This window comes from Ranitomeya imitator, chromosome 6 (genome assembly GCF_032444005.1).
Source record: "Ranitomeya imitator isolate aRanImi1 chromosome 6, aRanImi1.pri, whole genome shotgun sequence".
Classification (NCBI taxonomy): Eukaryota; Metazoa; Chordata; class Amphibia; order Anura; family Dendrobatidae; genus Ranitomeya; species Ranitomeya imitator.
Genome location: NC_091287.1, coordinates 12,990,498 through 13,013,870, shown reverse-complemented (window position 1 = coordinate 13,013,870; position 23,373 = coordinate 12,990,498). Strand labels below are relative to the sequence as shown.

The 23,373-nt window shown below is 50.6% G+C and overlaps 1 protein-coding gene across 5 annotated transcripts in view; it reads left to right on the top strand.

The window, feature by feature from the left end:
* NBEAL2 (neurobeachin like 2) overlaps positions 1–23,373 on the top strand; it is a 184,947-nt gene that overhangs the window by 115,402 nt on the left and 46,172 nt on the right. For all 5 annotated transcript variants that reach the window (XM_069729154.1, XM_069729156.1, XM_069729153.1 and 2 more), the window contains 12 exons: positions 2,072–2,155; positions 2,673–2,771; positions 5,237–5,808; positions 6,451–6,583; positions 6,666–6,785; positions 7,054–7,375; positions 7,711–7,793; positions 12,973–13,065; positions 13,232–13,403; positions 13,701–13,834; positions 16,176–16,335; positions 17,552–17,654. In XM_069729154.1, the coding sequence (XP_069585255.1) occupies positions 2,072–2,155; positions 2,673–2,771; positions 5,237–5,808; positions 6,451–6,583; positions 6,666–6,785; positions 7,054–7,375; positions 7,711–7,793; positions 12,973–13,065; positions 13,232–13,403; positions 13,701–13,834; positions 16,176–16,335; positions 17,552–17,654 (2,075 nt within the window). The remainder of the gene's footprint in view (positions 1–2,071; positions 2,156–2,672; positions 2,772–5,236; positions 5,809–6,450; positions 6,584–6,665; positions 6,786–7,053; positions 7,376–7,710; positions 7,794–12,972; positions 13,066–13,231; positions 13,404–13,700; positions 13,835–16,175; positions 16,336–17,551; positions 17,655–23,373) is intronic.

Here is a 23,373-nt window from a genome sequence, read left to right as displayed (position 1 = left end):
TTGGCTCCTGCGCCCGGGGGCCTCCTCTTGGCTCCTGCGCCCGGGGGCTTCCTCTTGCCTCCGGCACCCGGGGGTCTCTTCTTGCCTCCTGCGCCCGGGGGCTTCCTCTTGCCTCCTGCGCCCGGGGGCCTCCTCTTGGCTCCTGCGCCCGGGGGCCTCCTCTTGGCTCCTTCGCCTGGGGGCCTCCACTTGGCTCCTGTGCCCGGGGTGGCCGCCTCTTGGCTCCTGTGCCCGGGGGCCTCCTCTTGGCTCCTGCGCCCGGGGGCCTCCTCTTGGCTCCTGTGCCCGGGGGCCTCCTCTTGGCTCCTGTGCCCGGGGGCCTCCTCTTGGCTCCTGCGCCCGGGGGCCTCCTCTTGGCTCCTGCGCCCGGGGGTCTCCTCTTGGCTCCTGTGCCCGGGGTGGCCTCCTCTTGGCTCCTGTGCCCGGGGTGGCCTCCTCTTGGCTCCTGCTCCCGGGGGCCTCCTCTGGGCTCCTTCGCCCGGGGGCCTCCACTTGGCTCCTGTGCCCGGGGTGGCCGCCTCTTGGCTCCTGTGCCCGGGGGCCTCCTCTTGCTCCTGCGCCCGGGGTGGCCTCCTCTTGGCTCCTGCGCCCGGGGTGGCCTCCTCTTGGCTCCTGCTCCCAGGGGTCTCCTCTTGGCTCCTGCTCCCAGGGGTCTCCTCTTGGCTCCTGCTCCCAGGGGTCTCCTCTTGGCTCCTGCGCCCAGGGGTCTCCTCTTGGCTCCTGCGCCCAGGGGTCTCCTCTTGGCTCCTGCTCCCAGGGGTCTCCTCTTGGCTCCTGCGCCCAGGCCACTTCCTCTTGCCTGTGAGTCTCAGGGCCTCCCTCTCTGCCTGGGGCCCCTTTTTTCCTTAGTCTGGGGCCACTGTTCTCTTCCTGAGGCTCCAGCCCTATCATTATGCACAGTTGCCGCCATCACTGTTCTCTATATAGCAATCTCTAGAATCATCGGTGACCCCCCCCAACAACATTTGATGGGAAATATTTTGGGGCCCCAGTCCATTACCGCACTGTTATATCCCCTCCGCTGACACCATGCTTCCTGATCTTTGCTTCATCCTTGGATTGTGATTCACGTCTCGGGGGGTCGTCAGAAATCAGGGTGGGCCGTTGGTCTCCATAACCTGGGATCTAGGAGAAGTTAGCTACTTCCTCCCTCATTTACCATCCGGCCCCCACAACTGACTTGGTTTTATTGTTTTTATTTTCATCTGAGCGAGGATTGAGGGGGTCTCTCATGGTAAAAGACTGCCAGGAGGAGCAGAGAGAGGGAAGAGGAGGAACATGCGGGTGACTAAATGGCAGGAGCAACATTCCTATAAAAGATAATATGGCCGACAATGCAAGGTGAAGGGCAAAGGTCTGAGCAGGGGACGGTGACGCCGGGGAGGTGCATCGTATATAGTAACCTGATGATGAGGAGAGTGGTTGTCCCCCGAGACACACATGTCTGCAGTCTATCCTTCAGCAGGAAAGTATCTGCCCCCGGGAGTTAATTATGTCTGGCAGCAGATGTGCCCCTCGTCCGTGCCTGTCCCCAGACCCCGGGTCCCTGTAATGGGGGCGTCTCAGGTGCCCGGTTACTAGAGGCGGCTGTCAGCAGAGCGTCACTGCGTGTACCCCAGGGTGATGTCCCCCAGTATATCCTGGGGTGTCAGAGGATTAGTGAGGGTTTGGAGACCCTCTGCTATTGTAACAAGTCCTCAGCTGTGTGAGCAGGACCAGGTCAGGAGGTGTTATCAGGAATGTCCTATTCAAGAACAGCAAGCGGTGGTAGTGGAATTGTCCTTATTACTGGTTATCTGAGGTGTGCTTTCTTCCTCCCATGGAGATTTGCGCTCAAACGCCAAATATTCGGCAATATTCTGCATTTGTAAAGAAAACTCTTCCTGTGTGTGACGCCCCCTGGTGATCGGTGGTTGCCTCCGTGATAGAATCTGCTGCTGGTGGTGGTGATGATGATAATGGTGGTGGTGGTCCTGTGCTCTCCTGCCTTTTCCATGGAATCATCTTGGTGTTGCGGCCTGTATTGTGATCTTTTACTTTTACTTTTTATTGTGTATCTTTTACTTTCTAGGTGATCGACAGCGATTCAGACGCCATTACCGTTAACGCCATCGGGGTATTGACCTCGATCATGAGGAATTCTCCTTCTGCCAAGGTGAGTGGTAACTGTCCTGCCACGAGGGACCCCACTACTGTCCTGCCATGGAGGGACCCCATTAATATCCTGCCATGGAGGGACCCCACTACTGTCCTGCCATGGAGGGACCCCACTACTGTCCTGCCATGAAGGGACCCCACTACTGTCCTGCCATGGAGGGACCCCACTACTGTCCTGCCATGGAGGGACCCCACTACTGTCCTGCCATGGAGTGTCCCCACTACTGTCCTGCCATGGAGGGACCCCACTACTGTCCTGCCATGGAGGGACCCCACTACTGTCCTGCCATGGAGGGACCCCACTACTGTCCTGCCATAGGGGGACCCCACTACTGTCCTGCTTGGGGGATAACCCCACTACTGTGCTAAGCTGCGGGGGAGCCCACCGCTGTCCTATTCAGAGGGTTCCACTACGGTCCCGCACTGAGGACCCCAAATGTCTGGAGTTCAGTGCAGGGTCCCGGGTGCTTGGTGTGACTGTTTGTTGCTGTACTCTGTATTTTGTGTTTTCCTAGGAAGTCTTCAAGGAGCGGATCGGGTATCCACATCTATACGAGGTGCTGAAGAGCCGCAGCCAGCCCACTAAGCGTCTGCTCCAGCAATTACTGAGCATGGTAAGGACTGGTAATGCTAATAAGGGCGGTCTAGTGGCTTCTAGGGGGTCAGTAAATTGAGAGTCCCCAAGTGAAGTTGTCACCATGATCCTTTGTGATGTTTGAGGTCATTGATGTGTAAGATGTCCCCTCTACAGGGGCGCGATATAAGGTAATCAACACCTGTATAGGATCAGAGGGTGCACAGAGCAGCAATGAGGAATCCTGAGCGCTAATCTAAGCCCCCTCAACTCTAACAAGGTGCCGTACATGAAGCCACAGCAATGTAATGTGTGAACGGTACCCTGAATCCACTGCCAGAGGGGGCCAAGGGGTGTAGATGCAAAGCAGAGGAGAGGGGTCCAGAGAGGGACAGAAGAGTCTGGGGGTGGACCAGGGCTCTGGACTGGGGTTAGAGAGACATAGCGGATAAATCAGTCTGGCAGCAGCTTAGTAAACAACCCCCCCATTGTATGCTCAGCGGCAGAGCCGGCTTTAGACAAAGTTGGGCCCTTTGCAAAAGTTTTAAAGTGGGGCCCCAAATGTTAACATATTGCACCATCACACAGAAACATTTGGATTGTTTTTACATGCGCTGAGTTCAGGCCGTTAAACGAGCAATCGACAATATTGAAGTCGTTTGACTCTTGTTTCCCGGCCTCTTTACACTGGTTGAGGAAGAATGATGGGGACTGATAGTCCTCGACACAGTATAATGCACTCCCCATGGTCCTTGATAAAGTATACTGCAGCCTTCTTCATAGGGTGTACTGCAGCCCCCTTATAGAGTATAATGCAGTCCCACACACAGTGTATAATGCCACCCCCCTCAGAGTATAATGCAGCTCCTCTCAAAGTATAATACAGCCCCCTCATAGCATATAATGCAGTCCCACACACACACAGTATAATGTGCAGCTCCCTCATAGAGTATAATGTAGTCCCCTCATAGAGCATAATGCAGCCCCTTCAGAGTATAATGCAGCTCCACAAACACAGTATAATGCAGTCCCCCCCACACACACAGTATAATGCAGCCCCCACACACATAATTATATGCAGCCCACAGCATAATGCAGCCCCCCACATACAGTATAGTGCAGCTCCCCCACATACAAAGTATAGTGCAGTCCTGCACACACATAGTATAATGCAGCTCCCCACACATAGTATAATGAGGCCCCCACCTCACACTGTATAATGCAGCCCACACGCATTGTATAATGCAGCCCACATGCATTGCATAATGCAGCCCATACACACTGTATAATGCAGCCCACACACACTGTATAATGTAGCCCACACACAGTATAGTGCAGCCCCACACATAGTATAATGCAGTCCCCCACATAGTCTAGTGCAGCCCCACACACAGTATAATGCAGCCCCCCACGCACAGTATAGTGCAGTTCCCCCACACACAGTATAATGTAGCTCCCCACATACAGTATAGTGCAGTCCCCACACACAGTATAATGCAGCCCCCTATACACACAGTATAGTTTAGTTCTCCCCCACACACACCGTATAATGCAGCCCCCCACACACAGTATAATGCAGCCCCCACAAACACAGTATAATGTAGCCCCCCACAAGCACAGTATAGGGCAGCACCACACACAGTAAAGTGTAGCCCAACAAACAGTATAGTGCAGTCCCCTCCACATACACTGTACAGTGCAGTCCCCACATACAGGATAGTGCAGCCCGCTCCGCATACACTGTACAGTGCAGTCCCCACATACACAGTATAGTGCAGCCCCTCCACATACACAGTACAGTGCAGTCCCCCACACAGTATAATGTAGCCCCCACACACCGTATAATGCAGCCCCCACACACTCACAGTATAGTGCAGCCCCCTCGACATACACAGTATAATGCATCCCCCCACACAGTATAATGTAGCCCCCCAAACAGTATAATGCAGCCCCCACCCATGCACAGTATAGTGCAGTCCCTCCCACACAGTATAATGCTGTCCCCACACAGTACAATGCTGCCCCCACCCACAGTATAATGCAGGCCCCCCACCCCCACACAGTATAGTGCAGACACACACACACAATACTTATCTCTCCTCCTCCGCATCATCTGACGTGCTCTCCTCCATCACTGCTTTCAACTGTATCGACATCTCTGATGAGAAGTTGAATGCGGGAGGGGAGCAGCTCCGGGTGCCTCTTACTCACGGGTCCCTTAGTGGCCACATGGTGTGCTTCTGTTATCAGCACGCTACTGGCTGGGGGCCCATGGAGGAGTGGGGGCCCTAGGCAGCTGCCTAGTCTGCCAGCCCCTAACGTCGGCCCTGTTCTGCGGGGGTCCCTGTGCTCGGCATACAAGACTCTCAGGACGAATCGTGCGTTCACCCCTCATCTGTCTGGTGTGTCAGTCGCTGTAGACCAGGATCTGTATACAAAGTTGGTAGAGATGAGTAATGAGCAAGTGCCAGAACATTAATCCATATGTGAACTCTGCCCCTACAGGCTGTGGAAGGACCATACAACTCCGATCCCAGAAACTGCATTCAGAACGAGCAGCCGCTGCTGATCTTGGTCCAGTGGATTCCTTTTCTTTCTCCAAGACATCTGCAGATCTTGGTCTCGGAGTGGTTAAACCAGATCTGTGACTCCACGCTGCGTAACCGCATGACCTGTGTGCAGGCAGGAATGGTGGCCCACATCCTGGCCACGCTGAGCAGCGAGCACGAGCTGGACGCAAAGTGCGCAGAGAACCTCATCCACCTCCTGCAGGCTTTAGGGCGACTTTCCATCAGACCCAACGAGCTCCGGGACCTGATCCGACTCCTCAGGGTGAACGGCAGCACCGCACATCCATATGCAACGCAGGTGATCCGGGCCTTGTCAGCCATGGCCAGGAAGGACGAGCCCGAGAGGGCATTGCAGTACTTTGACTTAACCCCCAGTATGTCCGGTATTATGGTGCCCACCATGCAGAAGTGGCCCGGGGCCGGCTTTGCCTTCCACGCCTGGATCTGTTTGAACGACGACGCCAGTGAAGATTTCCAGACCGGAAGAAGACGCAAGCAGCTGTACAGGTGAGGACCCCCAGACTGCAGAGGATAGAGCCGGAGGGGCCGTACCGAGAGGTGGACACACACCGGGAGGTATACTGCTCTGTGATCCCACCGAAGGCTGTATCTCCAGGTGTGAACAGTTCCCATATACACCCCCTGAGACCCTCAGGAACATATCATGTGTTTGGGTGGGCCGGTGTGGAATGAAATGCCTGTAATACAACATTCAGCAATACGGAAAATCTGACAATCCTGTGGCCGATATATTTAGATGATCTGATGATCCGGCGCCCGCAAATTCTAATTAGAAGAAATTTCCCATGTCGTGAACCGTTCCCCAACTTTCTCTTCTGTTTAATTTCCTCTCCATTCTAAAGATCTCTGCTTGATGTCAGTGAACAGAAACACAATTGACATCCTGAAATCCCACTGATCCAGTCCTGCTCACAGCTGATGGTCTGTAACAATGTATCGGTCAGTTAGGAGAGAGATACAATGGAGCAAGATTCACTGATGGCTAGCAAAGCTCTTGAAAATGCTTAGGAATTGTGATACAAAGGCTTTACCTTATTTACATGGGACTGCACGTTCCCTGAGGACATGACCATGGATCGGACACAATCCTCAGCGATTCAGCGGACGTGACAAGTGTTTGTGTCTCAGTTTCTTTGCAGCGAGCGGGACGGGCTTCGAGGCGTTCTTCACCACGGACGGCATGCTGGTCGTGGCCGTCTGTACGAAGAAGGAATATATGACCCTCGCTGTTCCTGAGCTGCAGTTCAATGACTCCATGTGGGTAAGTGACCCGGGGTGTCGGGGCTCTCGCTGGTCAGCAGGGGGCAGTGCCGAGTCCTGGTTCACCCCTCTCTGTCCGACAGCACTGTGTGGACATCGTGCACCAGGCCGGGCGCCGTCCATTCGGACAGAACATGGTTCATGTCTTCGCAGACGGGCAGCCGAGGAAAATGGCACCGCTCCGGTTTCCATCACTCAATGAGGTAAACTGAGACGAAAATGTGTAAATCCATGAGGAACTACTACATCCAGCATGCCCTGACCTCTGCAGAATGTAAAGGCATGCTGGAAGTCGTCGTTTTGTAACCATAAAGCATACATCTATTCTGGGAAGGGCTTTTGGCTTTGCTCATCCTGGGCCTCCTGGTTCATGGAGATGATTATATGCCACGGAATGGGGCGGGAGTGTATTGTGTACCTTCTGCATGGACGAGCGCTCCATCATCCACAGCTTGTGTCTCCTCTTTGCAGTCTTTCACCTCTTGCTGTATCGGGTCCGCTGGCCACCGCACGACCACCACAGTGTCGTCCTCTCCATCTCATACCCCGGACCTCACCTTCGCCTCACACTCCTTGCTCAGCCGCTCCCAGTCCTTTCCAGCCACCTCGGTGGGACACGGATGGGGTCTCGGTGGCACCCAGAGCTCGCGAGAGGGTCTTGTGTCCACCATTGTGGCCGGAACCCAGGACACAGAGTGGGGGACCCCCACCTCATTAGAAGGTCATCTCGGCACCGTCTCCATCTTTCATGACTCCATTCAGCCGGCTCATGTAAAGGCCTTGTACCTGGCGGGTAGGTCCTATGGCGGGGAGGGGGCACGAGCCAACAGGGGGTCTCTTGTAACGCTCCAGCACTGATGTGACCATGTTATGATGTCACTGTGTCGTTAATATTCGTGGATTATTGGCGGCTCTTGGCCGCGGCTTCTGATGTCTTGTACTGATAAACTTTGTTTTATGCTCCAATTGCAGCTCCCGGCTGCTGCAGTGAAGATTTTAGGGTTCGGGCTTTTTTTTTTTTTTTTTTTTGTAACTGTCCTCCAATAAGATTTTTTTATGGGGATTAAGAATGCTATAATAAGGAGTTTTCTTTGTTTTTTGTTTTTATTACCTTTGTATTTGTTTCAGGACCAAACTTTGTGTCGCCCTTCACCCCGGAGAGCGAGTTTTCTGATCTCGGCACCAAGCTGCTGCTGTTCTACACTCCACAGGTAGGTGGCGCCACAGAGGCGATACACTGAGAACTTTTCTGTATCATGGTCCTATTCACTACAATGTGACCGCAGGTTCAAGTCCCCAGAGGCCAAAACTGAGGTATGAAGTTAGTAGCTAAACAGAACGTATTGATCACTCGCCGCCTTCATAAATCATAAAGAAATTAAAAAGGAGAAAAAAAAACAAAAAGAAAAACACATTAGTTGTCATTGAGTCTGTAAATGTCCGAGCTATCCAGATGTAAGATATTTGACACGCGGTAAAGGCAAAATTATCTTTTTTTTTATCGTCGTATTTTCCACACAAAAAAAATAATTAAAAAGTAATCAAAGCGTCTTATGTGCCCCGAAATTGTTTCAATAAAATCTACATCTCGCTGTGCAGAAAACGAGCCCCCCCACCACAGCCGCATCTGTGGGGAAATACCGAAGTTACGGCTTTTGGAAGAAAAGGAGGAAATGGTGAAAAAAAACCAAAGGAGTTAATATCGAACATTAATCCCACCCTACAGCACCAGGACCACCGGGGATATTAGATATTATCTCTGGACCACCAGGGGTATTAGATATTATCTCTGGACCACCAGGGGTATTAGATATTATCTCTGGACCACCAGGGGTATTAGATATTATCTCTGGACCACCAGGGGTATTAGATATTATCTCTGGACCACCAGGGATATTGGATATTATCTCTAGACCACCATAGATATTAGAATTAATCCTTAACCCCTTTCTGACATTAGACGTACTATCCCGTCGAGGTGGGGTGGGCCCCTATGACCACCGACGGGATAGTACGTCATATGCGATCGGTAGCGCTCACATCGCAGCTGACATCCGGCACTATGTGCCAGGAGCGGTCACGGACCGCCCCCGGCACATTAACCCCCGGGACACCGCGATCAAAGATGATCGCGATGTGCCGGCGGTGCAGGGAAGCATCGCGCAGGGAGGGGGCTTCCTGCGGGCTTCCCTGAGACCCCCGCAGCAACGCGATGTGATCGCATTGCTGCGAGGGTCTTACCTCCCTCCCTGCCTGCTCCAGGCCCGGATCCAAGATGGCCGCGGATCCGGGTCCTGCAGGGAGGGAGGTGGCTTCACAGAGCCGGCTCAGAGCAGTGCTGTGCAAACTGTCAGATCATCGATCTGTTATGTCCCCCCCCCCGGGACAAAATAAAAAAGTTAAAAAAATTTTTTCCAAATGTGTAAAAAAAAATAAAAAAAAATATTCCTAAATAATGAAAAAAAATATATATATTTTTCCCATAAATACATTTCTTCATCTAAATAAAAAAAAACAATAAAAGTACACATATTTAGTATCGCCGCGTCCGTAATGACCCAACCTATAAAACTGGCCCACTAGTTAACCCCTTCAGTAAACACCGTAAGAAAAATAAAAAAAAACGAGGCAAAAAACAACGCTTTATCATACCGCCGAACAAAAAGTGGAATAGCACGCGATCAAAAAGACAGATATAAATAACCATGGTACCGCTGAAAACATCATCTTGTCCCGAAAAAACGAGCCGCCATACAGCAACATCAGCAAAAAAATAAAAAAGTTATAGTCTTGAGAATGAAGCGATGCAAAAATAATTATTTTTTCTGTAAAATAGTTTTTATCGTATAAAAGCGCCAAAACATAAAAAAAGATATAAAAGAGGTGTCACTGTAATCGTACTGACCCGAAGAATAAAACTGCTTTATCAATTTTACCAAACGCGGAACGGTATAAACGCCTCCCCCAAAAGAAATTCATGTATAGCTGGTTTTTACTCATTCTTCCTCACAAAAATCGGAATAAAAAGCGATCAAAAAATGTCACGTGCCCGATAAGGTTACCAATAAAAACGTCAACTCATCCCGCAAAAAACAAGACCTCACATGACTCTGTGGACCAAAATATGGAAAAATTATAGCTCTCAAAATGTGGTAACGCAAAAAATATTTTTTGCAATAAAAAGCGTCTTTCAGTGTGTGACGGCTGCCAATCATAAAAATCCGCTAAAAAACCCGCTATAAAAGTAAATCAAACCCCCCTTCATCACCCCCTTAGTTAGGGAAACATTAAAAAAATGTATTTATTTCCATTTTCCCATTAGGGCTAAGGTTAGGGTTAGGGCTAGGGTTAGGGTTAGGGCTAGGGCTAGGGTTAGGGCTAGGGTTAGGGCTAGGGTTAGGGCTAGGGTTAGGGTTAGGGCTAGTGTTAGGGTTAGGGCTAGTGTTGGGGTTAGGGCTACAGTTAGGGTTGGGGCTAAAGTTAGGGTTAGGGTTTAGATTACATTTACAGTTGGGAATAGGGTTGGGATTAGGGTTAGGGGTGTGTCAGGGTTAGAGGTGTGGTTAGGGTTACCGTTGGAATTAGGGTTAGGGGTGTGTTTGGATTAGGGTTTCAGTTATAATTGGGGGGTTTCCACTGTTTAGGCCCATCAGGGGCTCTCCAAACACGACATGGCGTCCGATCTCAATTCCAGCCAATTCTGCGTTGAAAAAGTAAAACAGTGCTCCTTCCCTTCCGAGCTCTCCCGTGTGCCCAAACAGGGGTTTACCCCAACATATGGGGTATCAGCGTACTCAGGACAAATAGGACAACAACTTTTGGGGTCCAATTTCTCCCGTTACCCTTGGGAAAATACAAAACTGGGGGCTAAAAAATAATTTTTGTGGGAAAACAAAAAGATTTTTTATTTTCACGGCTCTGCGTTATAAACTGTAGTGAAACACTTGGGGGTTCAAAGTTCTCACAACACATCTAGATAAGTTCCATGGGGGGGTCTAGTTTCCAATATGGGGTCACTTGGGGGTTTCTACTGTTTAGGTACATTAGGGGCTCTGCAAATGCAATGTGGCGCCTGCAGACTATTCCATCTAAGTCTGCATTCCAAATGGCACTCCTTCCCTTCCGAGCCCTCCCATGCGCCCAAACAGTGGTTTCCCCCACATATGGGGTATCTGCGTACTCAGGACAAATTGGACAACAAATTTTGGGGTCCAATTTCTCCTGTTACCATCAGGAAAATACAAAAATGGGGGCTAAAAAATAATTTTTGTGGGAAAAAAATTTTGTTTTGATTTTACGGCTCTGCATTATAAACTTCTGTAAAGCCCTTGGTGGGTCAAAGCGCTCACCACACATCTAGATAAGTTCCTTAGGGGGTCTACTTTCCAAAATGGTGTCACTTGTGGGGGGTTTCTACTGTTTAGGTACATTAGGGGCTCTGCAAACACAATGTGACGCCTGCAGACCATTCCATCTAAGTCTGCATTCCAAATGGCGCTCCTTCCCTTCTGAGCCCTCCCATGCGCCCAAACAGTGGTTCCCCCCACATATTGTGTATAATCGCACTCAGGACAAATTGGGCAACAAATTTTGGGGTTCAATTTCTCCTGTTACCCTCGGGAAAATACAAAACTGGGGGCTAAAAAAATAATTTTTATGGGAAAAAATTTGTTTTATTTTTACGGCTCTGCATTATAAACTTCTGTGAAGCCCTTGGTGGGTCAAAGCGCTCAAAACACATCTAGATAAGTTCCTTAGGGGGTCTACTTTCCAAAATGGTGTCACTTGTGGGGGGTTTCAATGTTTAGGCACATCAGTGGCTCTCTAAACGCAACATGGTGTCCCATCTCAATTCCTGTCAATTTTGCATTGAAAAGTCAAACGGCGCTCCTTCCCTTCCGAGCTTTCCCATGCGCCCAAACAGTGGTTTACCCCCACATATGGGGTATCAGCGTACTCAGGACAAATTGTACAACAACTTTTGGGGTCCAATTTCTTCTCTTACCCTTGGGAAAATAAAAAATTGGGGGTGAAAAGATAATTTTTGTGGAAAAATATGATTTTTTATTTTTACGGTTCTGTATTATAAACTTCTGTGAAGCTCTTGGTGGGTCAAAGTGCTCACCACACTTCTAGATAAGTTCCTTAGGGGGTCTACTTTCCAAAATGGTGTCACTTGTGGGGGGTTTCAATGTTTAGGCACATCAGGGGCTCTCCAAACGCAACATGGCGTCCCATCTCGATTCCAGTCAATTTTGCATTGAAAAGTCAAATGGCGCTCTTTTGCTTCCGCGCTCTGTCACACGCCCAAACAGTGGTTTACCCCAATATATGGGGTATCGGTGTACTCAGGACAAATTGTGCAACAACTTTTGGGGTCCATTTTCTCCTGTTACCCTTGGTAAAATAAAACAAATTGGAGCTGAAGTAAATTTTTTGTGAAAAAAAGTTAAATGTTCATTTTTATTTAAACATTCCAAAAATTCCTGTGAAGCACCAGAAGGGTTAATAAACTTCTTGAATGTGGTTTTGAGAACCTTGAGGGGTGCAGTTTTTAGAATGGTGTCACACTTGGGTATTTTCTATCATATAGAAACTGACTTCAAATGAGATGTGGTCCCTAAAAAAAATGGTGTTGTAAAAATGAGAAATCGCTGGTCAACTTTTAACCCTTATAACTCCCTAACAAAAAAAAATTTTGGTTCCAAAATTGTGCTGATGTAAAGTAGACATGTGGGAAATGTTACTTATTAAGTATTTTGTGTGACATATCTCTGTGATTTAATTGCATAAAAATTCAAAGTTGGAAAATTGCGAAATTTTCATAATTTTCGCCAAATTTCCGTTTTTTTTCACAAATAAACGCAGGTACTATCAAAGAATTTTTACCATTGTCATGAAGTACAATGTCACGAGAAAACAATGTCAGAATCACCGGGATCCGTTGAAGCGTTCCAGAGTTATAACCTCATAAAGGGACAGTGGTCAGAATTGTAAAAATTGGCCCGGTCATTAACGTGCAAACCACCCTTGGGGTTAAAGGGGTTAAAGTTATATTTGTGATGTTATACCATAGTTAATCTGTAAATTACTGTAGACCACCAATGAAAGTAATATTAACCCTGAAACAACCAAACATATTAAAATTGACCTCCGAAACCACCAAGACATTTTTTAGTATCCCAGGCGGCCTAGTGGATGCTGTAGTTGTGACCGCTAGACCTCCTCCTTGATCAATGTTTCACATAGTTATTTGGAAATTTTCTGTCTCCTGACTGTGATGAGGTTTTTATTTGCAATTTTCTCATTAATTTTTACATTTAGATTTTTTTTTTATTCCAGTTTCCATGTAATTTTCAGGGTGTTTTTTTTTTGGTGTTTTGTTTTCAGGCTTCCAAAAATAACATTTGCTTGGACCTGTCCCCAAGTCGAGCGTTTGACGGGAGGTTGACAGGGCACAGAGTGGTCACATGGCATGTAAAGGCAAGTACTGTTTCTTTAAGAGCCCAGGCTGGACCCTGCCATTGGTCTGCGTCTGAGATCACATGACCTCTTTTCGGGGTGTCCTGGCGCCCTAGACTACAAAGGCCTCGTCCAGGGAGGAATGTGTGGGGATATTCTACTATAACCTTCGCCCTCTGTCCCGCAGGACGTTGTGAACTGTGTCGGGGGAATGGGGGTCCTCCTGCCCCTGCTGCACCAGGTGGCGTCACAGACCAGCGAAGCCCCCAATGTCCAGGAGACACACGATCTGGTGGGTCCAGAGCTCACCTCCTCCAGGAACGCCCAGTCCATGCAGCTGCCCCTGGGAAAATCCTCCGGTGCGTCAATATGGGATTCTAAAGTTTAGGAACATTCTTTTAATATGGCATCCTCTAATCCAGAAAGTCCACTAGTCCGGAATCTGGAGTCTTACTGTGACCAGGAATCACAGAAACTATAAGTAGAATAAGGAGATGATGAGCGGCAAAATATATTCTCGTTACATCATGTCCAGTAATCCAGAACCTTTGATAATCTAGTATCTAGTGATGCCAGATTAGCGGAAGTGTTTTGTTTAATGTATGTAGACTGGTGTCACTCCTTCCTGTGACGCCGTCCTTCATCTTCTCCCGCAGAGAGCAGACTGGAGCGGAATGGCGTGGCGGCCTTCCTTCTGATGATGAAGAACTTCATCCAGGGTCATCCGACCAACCAGGAGAGCGTGCTGCAGTGCCACGGCCCCGCCGTCATGGGCGCCCTCCTGCAGAAGGTGAGAGCTGCTGCTGTGTCCTCAGGGTGAAAGGAAGACGTAAAGCGCGGGGGTAACGTGCTGAGGTAACGTGCTGAGGCAACGTGCTGAGGTAATGTGCTGAGGTAACGTGCGGAGGTAACGTGCGGAGGTAACGTGCGGAGGTAACGTGCGGAGGTAACGTGCGGAGGTAACGTGCGGAGGTAACGTGCGGAGGTAACGTGCTGAGGTAACGTGCGGAGGTAACGTGCGGAGGTAACGTGCGGAGGTAACGTGCTGAGGTAACGTGCTGAGGTAACGTGCTGAGGTAACGTGCGGAGGTAACGTGCGGAGGTAACGTGCGGAGGTAACGTGCGGAGGTAACGTGCTGAGGCAACGTGCTGAGGCAACGGGCGGGGGCAACGTGCTGAGGTAACGTGCGGAGGTAACGTGCGGAGGTAACGTGCGGAGGTAACAGGCGGGGGTAACGTGCTGAGGTAACGTGCTGAGGTAACGTGCGGAGGTAACGTGCGGAGGTAACGTGCGGAGGTAACGTGCGGAGGTAACGTGCGGAGGTAACGTGCGGAGGTAACGTGCTGAGGTAACGTGCTGAGGTAACGTGCGGAGGTAACGTGCGGAGGTAACGTGCGGAGGTAACGTGCGGAGGTAACGTGCTGAGGTAACGTGCTGAGGCAATGGGCGGGGGTAACGTGCTGAGGTAACGTGCTGAGGTAACGGGCGGGGGTAATGTGCTGAGGTAACGTGCGGGGGTAACGGGCGGGGGTAATGTGCTGAGGTAACAGGCGGGGGTAACGTGCAGGGGTAACGTGCTGAGGTAACGTGCGGGGGTAATGTGGTGAGGTAACGGGCTGAGGTAACGTGCTGAGGTAACATGCGGGGGTAACGTGCTGAGGTAACGTGCGGGGGTAACGTGGTGAGGTAACGGGCGGGGATAACGTGCTGAGGTAACATGCGGGGGTAACGGGCGGGGGTAATGTTCTGAGGTAACAGGCGGTGTAACATGCAGAGGTAACAGGCGGGGGTAACGTGCTGAGGTAACGTGCTGAGGTAACGGGCGGTGTAACGTGCTGAGGTAATGTGCTGAGGTAACGTGCGGGGGTAACGTGCTGAGGTAACGTGCGGGGGTAACGTGCTGAGGTAACATGCGGGGGTAACGTGCGGGGGTACGTGCTGAGGTAACGTGCTGAGGTAACGTGCTGAGGTAACATGCGGGGGTAATGTGCTGAGGTAACGGGCGGTGTAACGTGCTGAGGTAACAGGAGGGGGTAACGGGCGGGGGTAACGTGCTGAGGTAACATGCGGGGGTAATGTGCTGAGGTAAAAGGAGGGGGTAACGTGCTGAGGTAACATGCGGGGCTAACGTGCTGAGGTAACGTGCTGAGGTAACGGGCGGTGTAACGTGCTGAGGTAATGTGCTGGGGTAACGTGCTGAGGTAAGATGCGGGGGTAACGTGCGGGGGTAACGTGCTGAGGTAACATGCGGGGGTAACATGCGGGGGTAACGTGTGGGGGTACGTGCTGAGGTAACATGCGGGGGCAATGTGCTGAGGTAACGGGCGGTGTAACGTGCTGAGGTAACAGGAGGGGGTAACGGGCGGGGGTAACGTGCTGAGGTAACATGCGGGGCTAACGTGCTGAGGTAACGTGCTGAGGTAACGGGCGGTGTAACGTGCTGAGGTAATGTGCTGGGATAACGTGCTGAGGTAACATGCGGGGGTAACGGGCGGGGATAACGTGCTGAGGTAACATGCGGGGGTAACGGGCGGGGGTAATGTTCTGAGGTAACAGGCGGTGTAACATGCAGAGGTAACAGGCGGGGGTAACGTGCTGAGGTAACGTGCTGAGGTAACGGGCGGTGTAACGTGCTGAGGTAATGTGCTGAGGTAACGTGCGGGGGTAACGTGCTGAGGTAACATGCGGGGGTACGTGCTGAGGTAACGTGCTGAGGTAACATGCGGGGGTAATGTGCTGAGGTAACGGGCGGTGTAACCTGCTGAGGTAACAGGAGGGGGTAACGGGCGGGGGTAACGTGCTGAGGTAACATGCGGGGGGTAACGTGCTGAGGTAACATGCGGGGCTAACGTGCGGGGTAACGTGCTGGGGTAACGTGCTGGGGTAACGTGCTGAGGTAACGTGCGGGGTAACGTGCTGAGGTAACAGGTGGGGTAACGTGCAGGGATATCGTACGGAGGTAACGTGCTGGGGTAACGTGCTGAGGTAACATGCGGGGCTAACGTGCGGGGTAACGTGCTGAGGTAACGTGCGGGGGTAACTTGCCGGGGTAACATGCGGAGGTAATGGGCAGGGATATCGTACGGAGGTAACGGGCAGGGGTAACGTGCTGCCGCTCCGTCTGCCCCAGGTGTCGCCGCTCACCCTGGACATGAACGTGCTCATGGCCTCCCAGATGCTGATGGACCAGACGGCGTCTGACGGCCATAACGTCCTGCTCCACCACCTCTACCAGCACCTGCTCTTCGATTTCCGGATATGGAGCAATAGCGATTTTGCTGTGCGGCTTGGTGAGTGCCGTCCTCTGTGTCGTCCTCCATGCATCCTCCGTTCTGTCCTCTGTGCCTCCTGTGTGCCATCTCCGTGCCTCCTGCGTGCCATCTCCATCCCTCCTGTGTGCCATCCCCGTGCCTCCTGTGTGCCACCTCCGTGCCTCCTGCGTGCCACCTCCGTGCCCCCTGTGTGCCATCCCCGTGCCTCCTGTGTGCCACCTCCGTGCCTCCTGTGTGCCACCTCCGTGCCTCCTGCGTGCCATCTCCGTGTCTCCTGTGTGCCATCTCCGTGCCTCTTGTGTGCCATCTCCGTGCCTCTTGTGTGCCATCTCCGTGCCTCCTGTGTGCCACCTACGTCCCTCCTGTCTGCCACCTCCATCCCTCCTGTGTGCCACCTCCGTGCCTCCTGTGTGCCACCTCCATCCCTCCTGTGTGCCACCTCCGTGCCTCCTGTGTGCCATCTCCGTGCCTCCTGTGTGCCACCTCCGTCCCTCCTGTGTGCCACCTCCTTCCCTCCTGTGTGCCATCTCCGTCCCTCCTGTGTGCCACCTCCGTCCCTCCTGTGTGCCATCTCCGTGCCTCCTGTGTGCCATCTCCGTGCCTCCTGTGTGCCACCTCCGTGCCTCCTGTGTGCCACCTCCGTGCCTCCTGTGTGCCACCTCCGTGCCTCCTGTGTGCCACCTCCGTCCCTCCTGTGTGCCATCTCCGTCCCTCCTGTGTGCCATCTCCGTCCCTCCTGTGTGCCATCTCCGTCCCTCCTGTGTGCCATCTCCGTGCCTCCTGTGTGCCACCTCCGTGCCTCCTGTGTGCCATCTCCGTGCCTCCTGTGTGCCACCTCCGTGCCTCCTGTGTGCCACCTCCGTGCCTCCTGTGTGCCACCTCCGTGCCTCCTGTGTGCCACCTCCGTGCCTCCTGTGTGCCACCTCCGTGCCTCCTGTGTGCCACCTCCGTCCCTCCTGTGTGCCACCTCCGTGCCTCCTGTGTGCCATCTCCGTCCCTCCTTTGTGCTATCCCCGTGCCTCCTGTGTGCCACCTCTGTGCCTCCTGTGTGCCATCTCCGTCCCTCCTGTGTGCCATCTCCATCCCTCCTTTGTGCTATCCCCGTGCCTCCTGTGTGCCACCTCTGTGCCTCCTGTGTGCCACCTCTGTGCCTCCTGTGTGCCATCTCTAGTTGTTTTCATGTTCTGATCTTTCTTTATTGAGAGACACTAATTGATTCATGGTCGTTGCTCAGGTCATATCCAGTATCTGTCCTCCATCATGAAGGACCAAAAGCAGAGAGTGCGGAGAAAATATGGGGTGCAGTACATTCTGGACTCTGTCAGGAGGCATTATGGGTAAGAAACCATCTCTGCCTTACATATTATTTTACACTTATACAGGGAGCTCCCCCTAGTGGTGGCTGCAGACATTATCTTATCATGTATCTCTGTATATAGGGAGCTCCCCCTAGTGGTGGCTGCAGACAGGATCTTATCATGTATCTCTGTATACAGGGAGCTCCCCCTAGTGGTGGCTGCAGACAGGATCTTATCATGTATCTCTGTATACAGGGAGCTCCCCCTAGTGGTGGCTGCAGGCAGGATCTTACCATGTATCTCTGTATACAGGGAGCTCCCCCTAGTGGTGACTGCAGGCAGGATCTTACCATGTATCTCTGTATACAGGGAGCTCCCCCTAGTGGTGGCTGCAGACAAGATCTTATCATGTATCTCTGTATACAGGGAGCTCCCCCTAGTGGTGACTGCAGACAAGATCTTATCATGTATCTCTGTATACAGGGAGCTCCCCCTAGTGGTGGCTGCAGACAGAATCTTATCATGTATCTCTGTATACAGGGAGCGCTCCCCCTAGTGGTGGCTGCAGACAGGATCTTATCATGTATCTCTGTATACAGGGAGCTCCCCCTAGTGGTGGCTGCAGGCAGGATCTTACCATGTATCTCTGTATACAGGGAGCTCCCCCTAGTGGTGACTGCAGACAAGATCTTATCATGTATCTCTGTATACAGGGAGCTCCCCCTAGTGGTGGCTGCAGACAAGATCTTATCATGTATCTCTGTATACAGGGAGCTCCCCCTAGTGGTGGCTGCAGACAGGATCTTATCATGTATCTCTGTATACAGGGAGCTCCCCCTAGTGGTGGCTGCAGGCAGGATCTTACCATGTATCTCTGTATACAGGGAGCTCCCCCTAGTGGTGGCTGCAGGCAGGATCTTACCATGTATCTCAGTATACAGGGGGCTCCCCCTAGTGGTGGCTGCAGACAAGATCTTATCATGTATCTCTGTATACAGGGAGCTCCCCCTAGTGGTGGCTGCAGGCAGGATCTTACCATGTATCTCTGTATACAGGGAGCTCCCCCTAGTGGTGGCTGCAGGCAGGATCTTACCATGTATCTCAGTATACAGGGGGCTCCCCCTAGTGGTGGCTGCAGACAAGATCTTATCATGTATCTCTGTATACAGGGAGCTCCCCCTAGTGGTGGCTGCAGGCAGAATCTTACCATGTATCTCTGTATACAGGGAGCTCCCCCTAGTGGTGGCTGCAGGCAGGATCTTACCATGTATCTCAGTATACAGGGAGCTCCCCCTAGTGGTGGCTGCAGACAGAATCTTATCATGTATCTCTGTATACAGGGAGCTCCCCCTAGTGGTGACTGCAGACAAGATCTTATCATGTATCTCTGTATACAGGGAGCTCCCCCTAGTGGTGGCTGCAGACAGGATCTTATCATGTATCTCTGTATACAGGGAGCTCCCCCTAGTGGTGACTGCAGACAAGATCTTATCATGTATCTCTGTATACAGGGAGCTCCCCCTAGTGGTGGCTGCAGGCAGGATCTTACCATGTATCTCTGTATACAGGGAGCTCCCCCTAGTGGTGGCTGCAGACAGGATCTTATCGTGTATCTCTGTATACAGGGAGCTCCCCCTAGTGGTGGCTGCAGACAGGATCTTATCGTGTATCTCTGTATACAGGGAGCTCCCCCTAGTGGTGGCTGCAGACAGGATCTTATCGTGTATCTCTGTATACAGGGAGCTCCCCCTAGTGGTGGCTGCAGACAGGATCTTATCATGTATCTCTGTATACAGGGAGCTCCCCCTAGTGGTGGCTGCAGACAGGATCTTATCATGTATCTCTGTATACAGGGAGCTCCCCGTAGTGGTGGCTGCAGACAGGATCTTATCATGTATCTCTGTATACAGTGAGCTCCCCGTAGTGGTGGCTGCAGACAGGATCTTATCATGTATCTCTGTATACAGGGAGCTCCCCCTAGTGGTGGCTGCAGACAGGATCTTATCATGTATCTCTGTATACAGTGAGCTCCCCGTAGTGGTGGCTGCAGACAGGATCTTATCATGTATCTCTGTATACAGGGAGCTCCCCCTAGTGGTGGATACAGACAGAATCTTATAATGTATCTCTGTATACAGGGAGCTCCCCCTAGTGGTGACTGCAGACAAGATCTTATCATGTATCTCTGTATACAGGGAGCTCCCCCTAGTGGTGGCTGCAGGCAGGATCTTACCATGTATGTTGTGAATTCTGTGGCTGAGTTCACTTCTGTGGTCACAAGTGGTATTGCAGTCTCTGGGCTTCCTCCCTCAGGTGTTTTGGTGAGCTCGTTGGCTGCCTTGCTATTTAGCTCCACCTGAGTCTGTCTTCCTTGCTCCTTGTCAATGTTCCAGTGTTGGATCTGAGCTACTGCATCTTTCCTTGGGCCTGCTGCTCTGCTAGATAAGTGCTTCTAGTTTGTTTTCTGTTTTTTCTGTCCAGCTTGCTATTATCTTTTGCTGGAAGCTCTGAGAAGCAAAGGGGTGCACCGCCGTGCTGTTAGTTCGGCACGGTGGGTCTTTTTGCCCCTTTGCGTGGTTTTCGTTTTAGGGTTTTTTGTAGACTGCATAGTTCTCTTTGCTATCCTCGCTCTGTCTAGAATATCGGGCCTCACTTTGCTGAATCTATTTCATTCCTACGTTTGTCTTTTCATCTTGCTAACAGTCATTATATGTGGGGGGCTGCCTATTCCTTTGGGGTATTTCTCTGAGGTAAGTCAGGCTTGTATTTCTATCTTCAGGCTAGTCAGCTCCTCAGGCAGTGCCGAGTTGCATAGGTAGTGATAGGCGCAATCCACTGCTGCTTATAGTTGTGTGAGGATAGATCAGGTACTGCAGTCTACAGAGATTCCACGTCTCAGAGCTCGTCCTATTGTTTTTGGTTATTGCCAGATCTCTGTATGTGCGCTGATTACTGCACGCTGTGTTGCCTGATTGCCAGCCATAACAGTACAAGGAGCCTTACCAATGATTCCCAATAGAGGGAAAAAAGAAATCCTGACATCATTTTTTTTTCTTAGCTCTGTCTTCAGTCTTTTTTTTCCCCTAGACATTAGAGTGCTTCAGGACACAGCTGTGGACATGGATATTCAGGCTCTGTGCTCCTCAATGGATAATCTCGTTGTAAATGTACAAAAGATTCAAGATACTATTGATCAGAAATCGATGCTAGAACCAAGAATTCCGATTCCTGATTTGTTTTTTGGTGACAGAACTAAGTTCCTGAGCTTCAGAAATAATTGTAAGATATTTTTGGCCTTGAAACCTCATTCTTCTGGTAATCCTATTCAACAGGTTTTGATTATTATTTCTTTTTTGCGCGGCGACCCACAGGACTGGGCGTTTTCTCTTGCACCAGGAGATTCTGCATTGAGTAATGTTGATGCATTTTTCCAGGCGCTGGGATTGCTTTACGATGAGCCTAATTCAGTGGATCAGGCTGAGAAAAATCTGCTGGCTTTATGCCAGGGTCAGGATGATGTAGAAGTATATTGTCAGAAATTTAGGAAGTGGTCAGTACTCACTCTGTGGAATGAATCTGCACTAGCAGCTTTGTTCAGAAAGGGTCTCTCTGAAGCTCTTAAGGATGTAATGGTGGGATTTCCTATGCCTGCTGGTTTGAATGAGTCTATGTCCTTGGCCATTCAGATCGGTCGTCGCTTGCGCGAGCGTAAATCTGTGCACCATCTGGCGGTATTGTCTGAGAGTAAACCTGAGCCTATGCAGTGCGACAGGACTATGACTAAAGTAGAACGGCAAGAACACAGACGTCTGAACAGGCTGTGTTTCTATTGTGGTGATTCTACTCATGCTATTTCTAATTGTCCTAAACGTACTAGGCGGTTCGATAGCTCTACCGTTATTGGTACTGTACAGTCCAAATTCCTTTTGTCCATTACCTTAATGTGCTCTTTGTCATCGTATTCTGTCATGGCGTTTGTGGATTCAGGCGCTGCCCTGAATCTGATGGATTTGGATTATGCTAAACGTTGTGGGTTTTTCTTGGAGCCTTTGCTGTGTCCTATTCCGTTGAGAGGAATTGATGCTACACCTTTGGCCAAGAATAAGCCTCAGTACTGGGCCCAGCTGACCATGTGCATGGCTCCTGCACATCAGGAAGTTATTCGCTTTCTGGTACTGCATAATTTGCATGATGTGGTCGTGTTGGGGTTGCCATGGCTACAAACCCATAATCCAGTATTGGATTGGAACTCTATGTCGGTAACCAGCTGGGGTTGTCAGGGAGTACATGGTGATGTTCCATTTTTGTCTATTTCGTCATCCATTCCTTCTGACATCCCAGAGTTCTTGTCGGACTTTCAGGATGTATTTGAAGAGTCCAAGTCTGATGCCCTACCTCCGCATAGGAATTGTGATTGTGCTATCGATTTGATTCCTGGTAGTAAATTCCCTAAGGGTCGTTTATTTAATTTGTCCGTACCTGAACACACCGCTATGCGCAGTTATGTGAAGGAGTCCCTGGAGAAGGGACATATTCGCCCATCGTCGTCACCATTGGGAGCAGGGTTCTTTTTTGTAGCCAAGAAGGATGGTTCGCTAAGACCGTGTATTGATTACCGCCTTCTTAATAAGATCACTGTTAAGTTTCAGTATCCCTTGCCATTGATTTCTGACTTGTTTGCTCGGATTAAGGGGGCTAGTTGGTTTACTAAGATTGATCTTCGTGGTGCGTATAATCTGGTGAGAATCAGGCAGGGAGATGAATGGAAAACGGCATTTAATACGCCCGAGGGTCATTTTGAGTATCTGGTGATGCCGTTCGGACTTGCCAATGCTCCATCTGTTTTTCAGTCTTTTATGCATGACATTTTCCGTGAGTATCTGGATAAATTCTTGATTGTTTACTTGGATGACATTTTGATCTTCTCTGATGATTGGGAGTCTCATGTGAAGCAAGTCAGAATGGTTTTCCAGGTACTGCGTGCTAATTCCTTGTTCGTGAAGGGATCAAAGTGTCTCTTCGGTGTGCAGAAAGTTTCATTTTTGGGGTTCATCTTTTCCCCTTCTACTATCGAGATGGATCCGGTTAAGGTTCAGGCCATCCAGGATTGGACTCAGCCGACATCTCTAAAAAGTCTGCAGAAATTCCTGGGCTTTGCTAATTTTTATCGTCGCTTCATCTGTAATTTTTCTAGCATTGCCAGACCATTGACCGATTTGACCAAGAAGGGTGCTGATTTGGTTAATTGGTCTTCTGCTGCCGTGGAAGCTTTTCAGGAGTTGAAGCGTCGTTTTTGCTGTGCCCCTGTGTTGTGTCAACCTGATGTTTCTCTTCCGTTCCAGGTCGAGGTTGATGCTTCTGAGATTGGTGCAGGGGCGGTTTTGTCACAGAGAGGTTCTGGTTGCTCAGTGTTCAAACCATGTGCTTTCTTTTCCAGGAAATTTTCTGCTGCTGAGCGTAATTATGATGTGGGCAACCGAGAGTTGCTGGCCATGAAGTGGGCATTCGAGGAGTGGCGTCATTGGCTTGAGGGTGCTAAGCATCGCGTGGTGGTATTGACTGATCATAAGAACCTTACTTATCTTGAGTCTGCCAAGCGCTTGAATCCTAGACAGGCCCGTTGGTCGTTATTTTTTGCTCGTTTTGATTTTGTGATTTCATACCTTCCGGGCTCTAAAAATGTGAAGGCGGATGCTCTGTCTAGGAGTTTTGTGCCTGACTCTCCGGGGTTATCTGAGCCGGCGAGTATCCTCAAGGT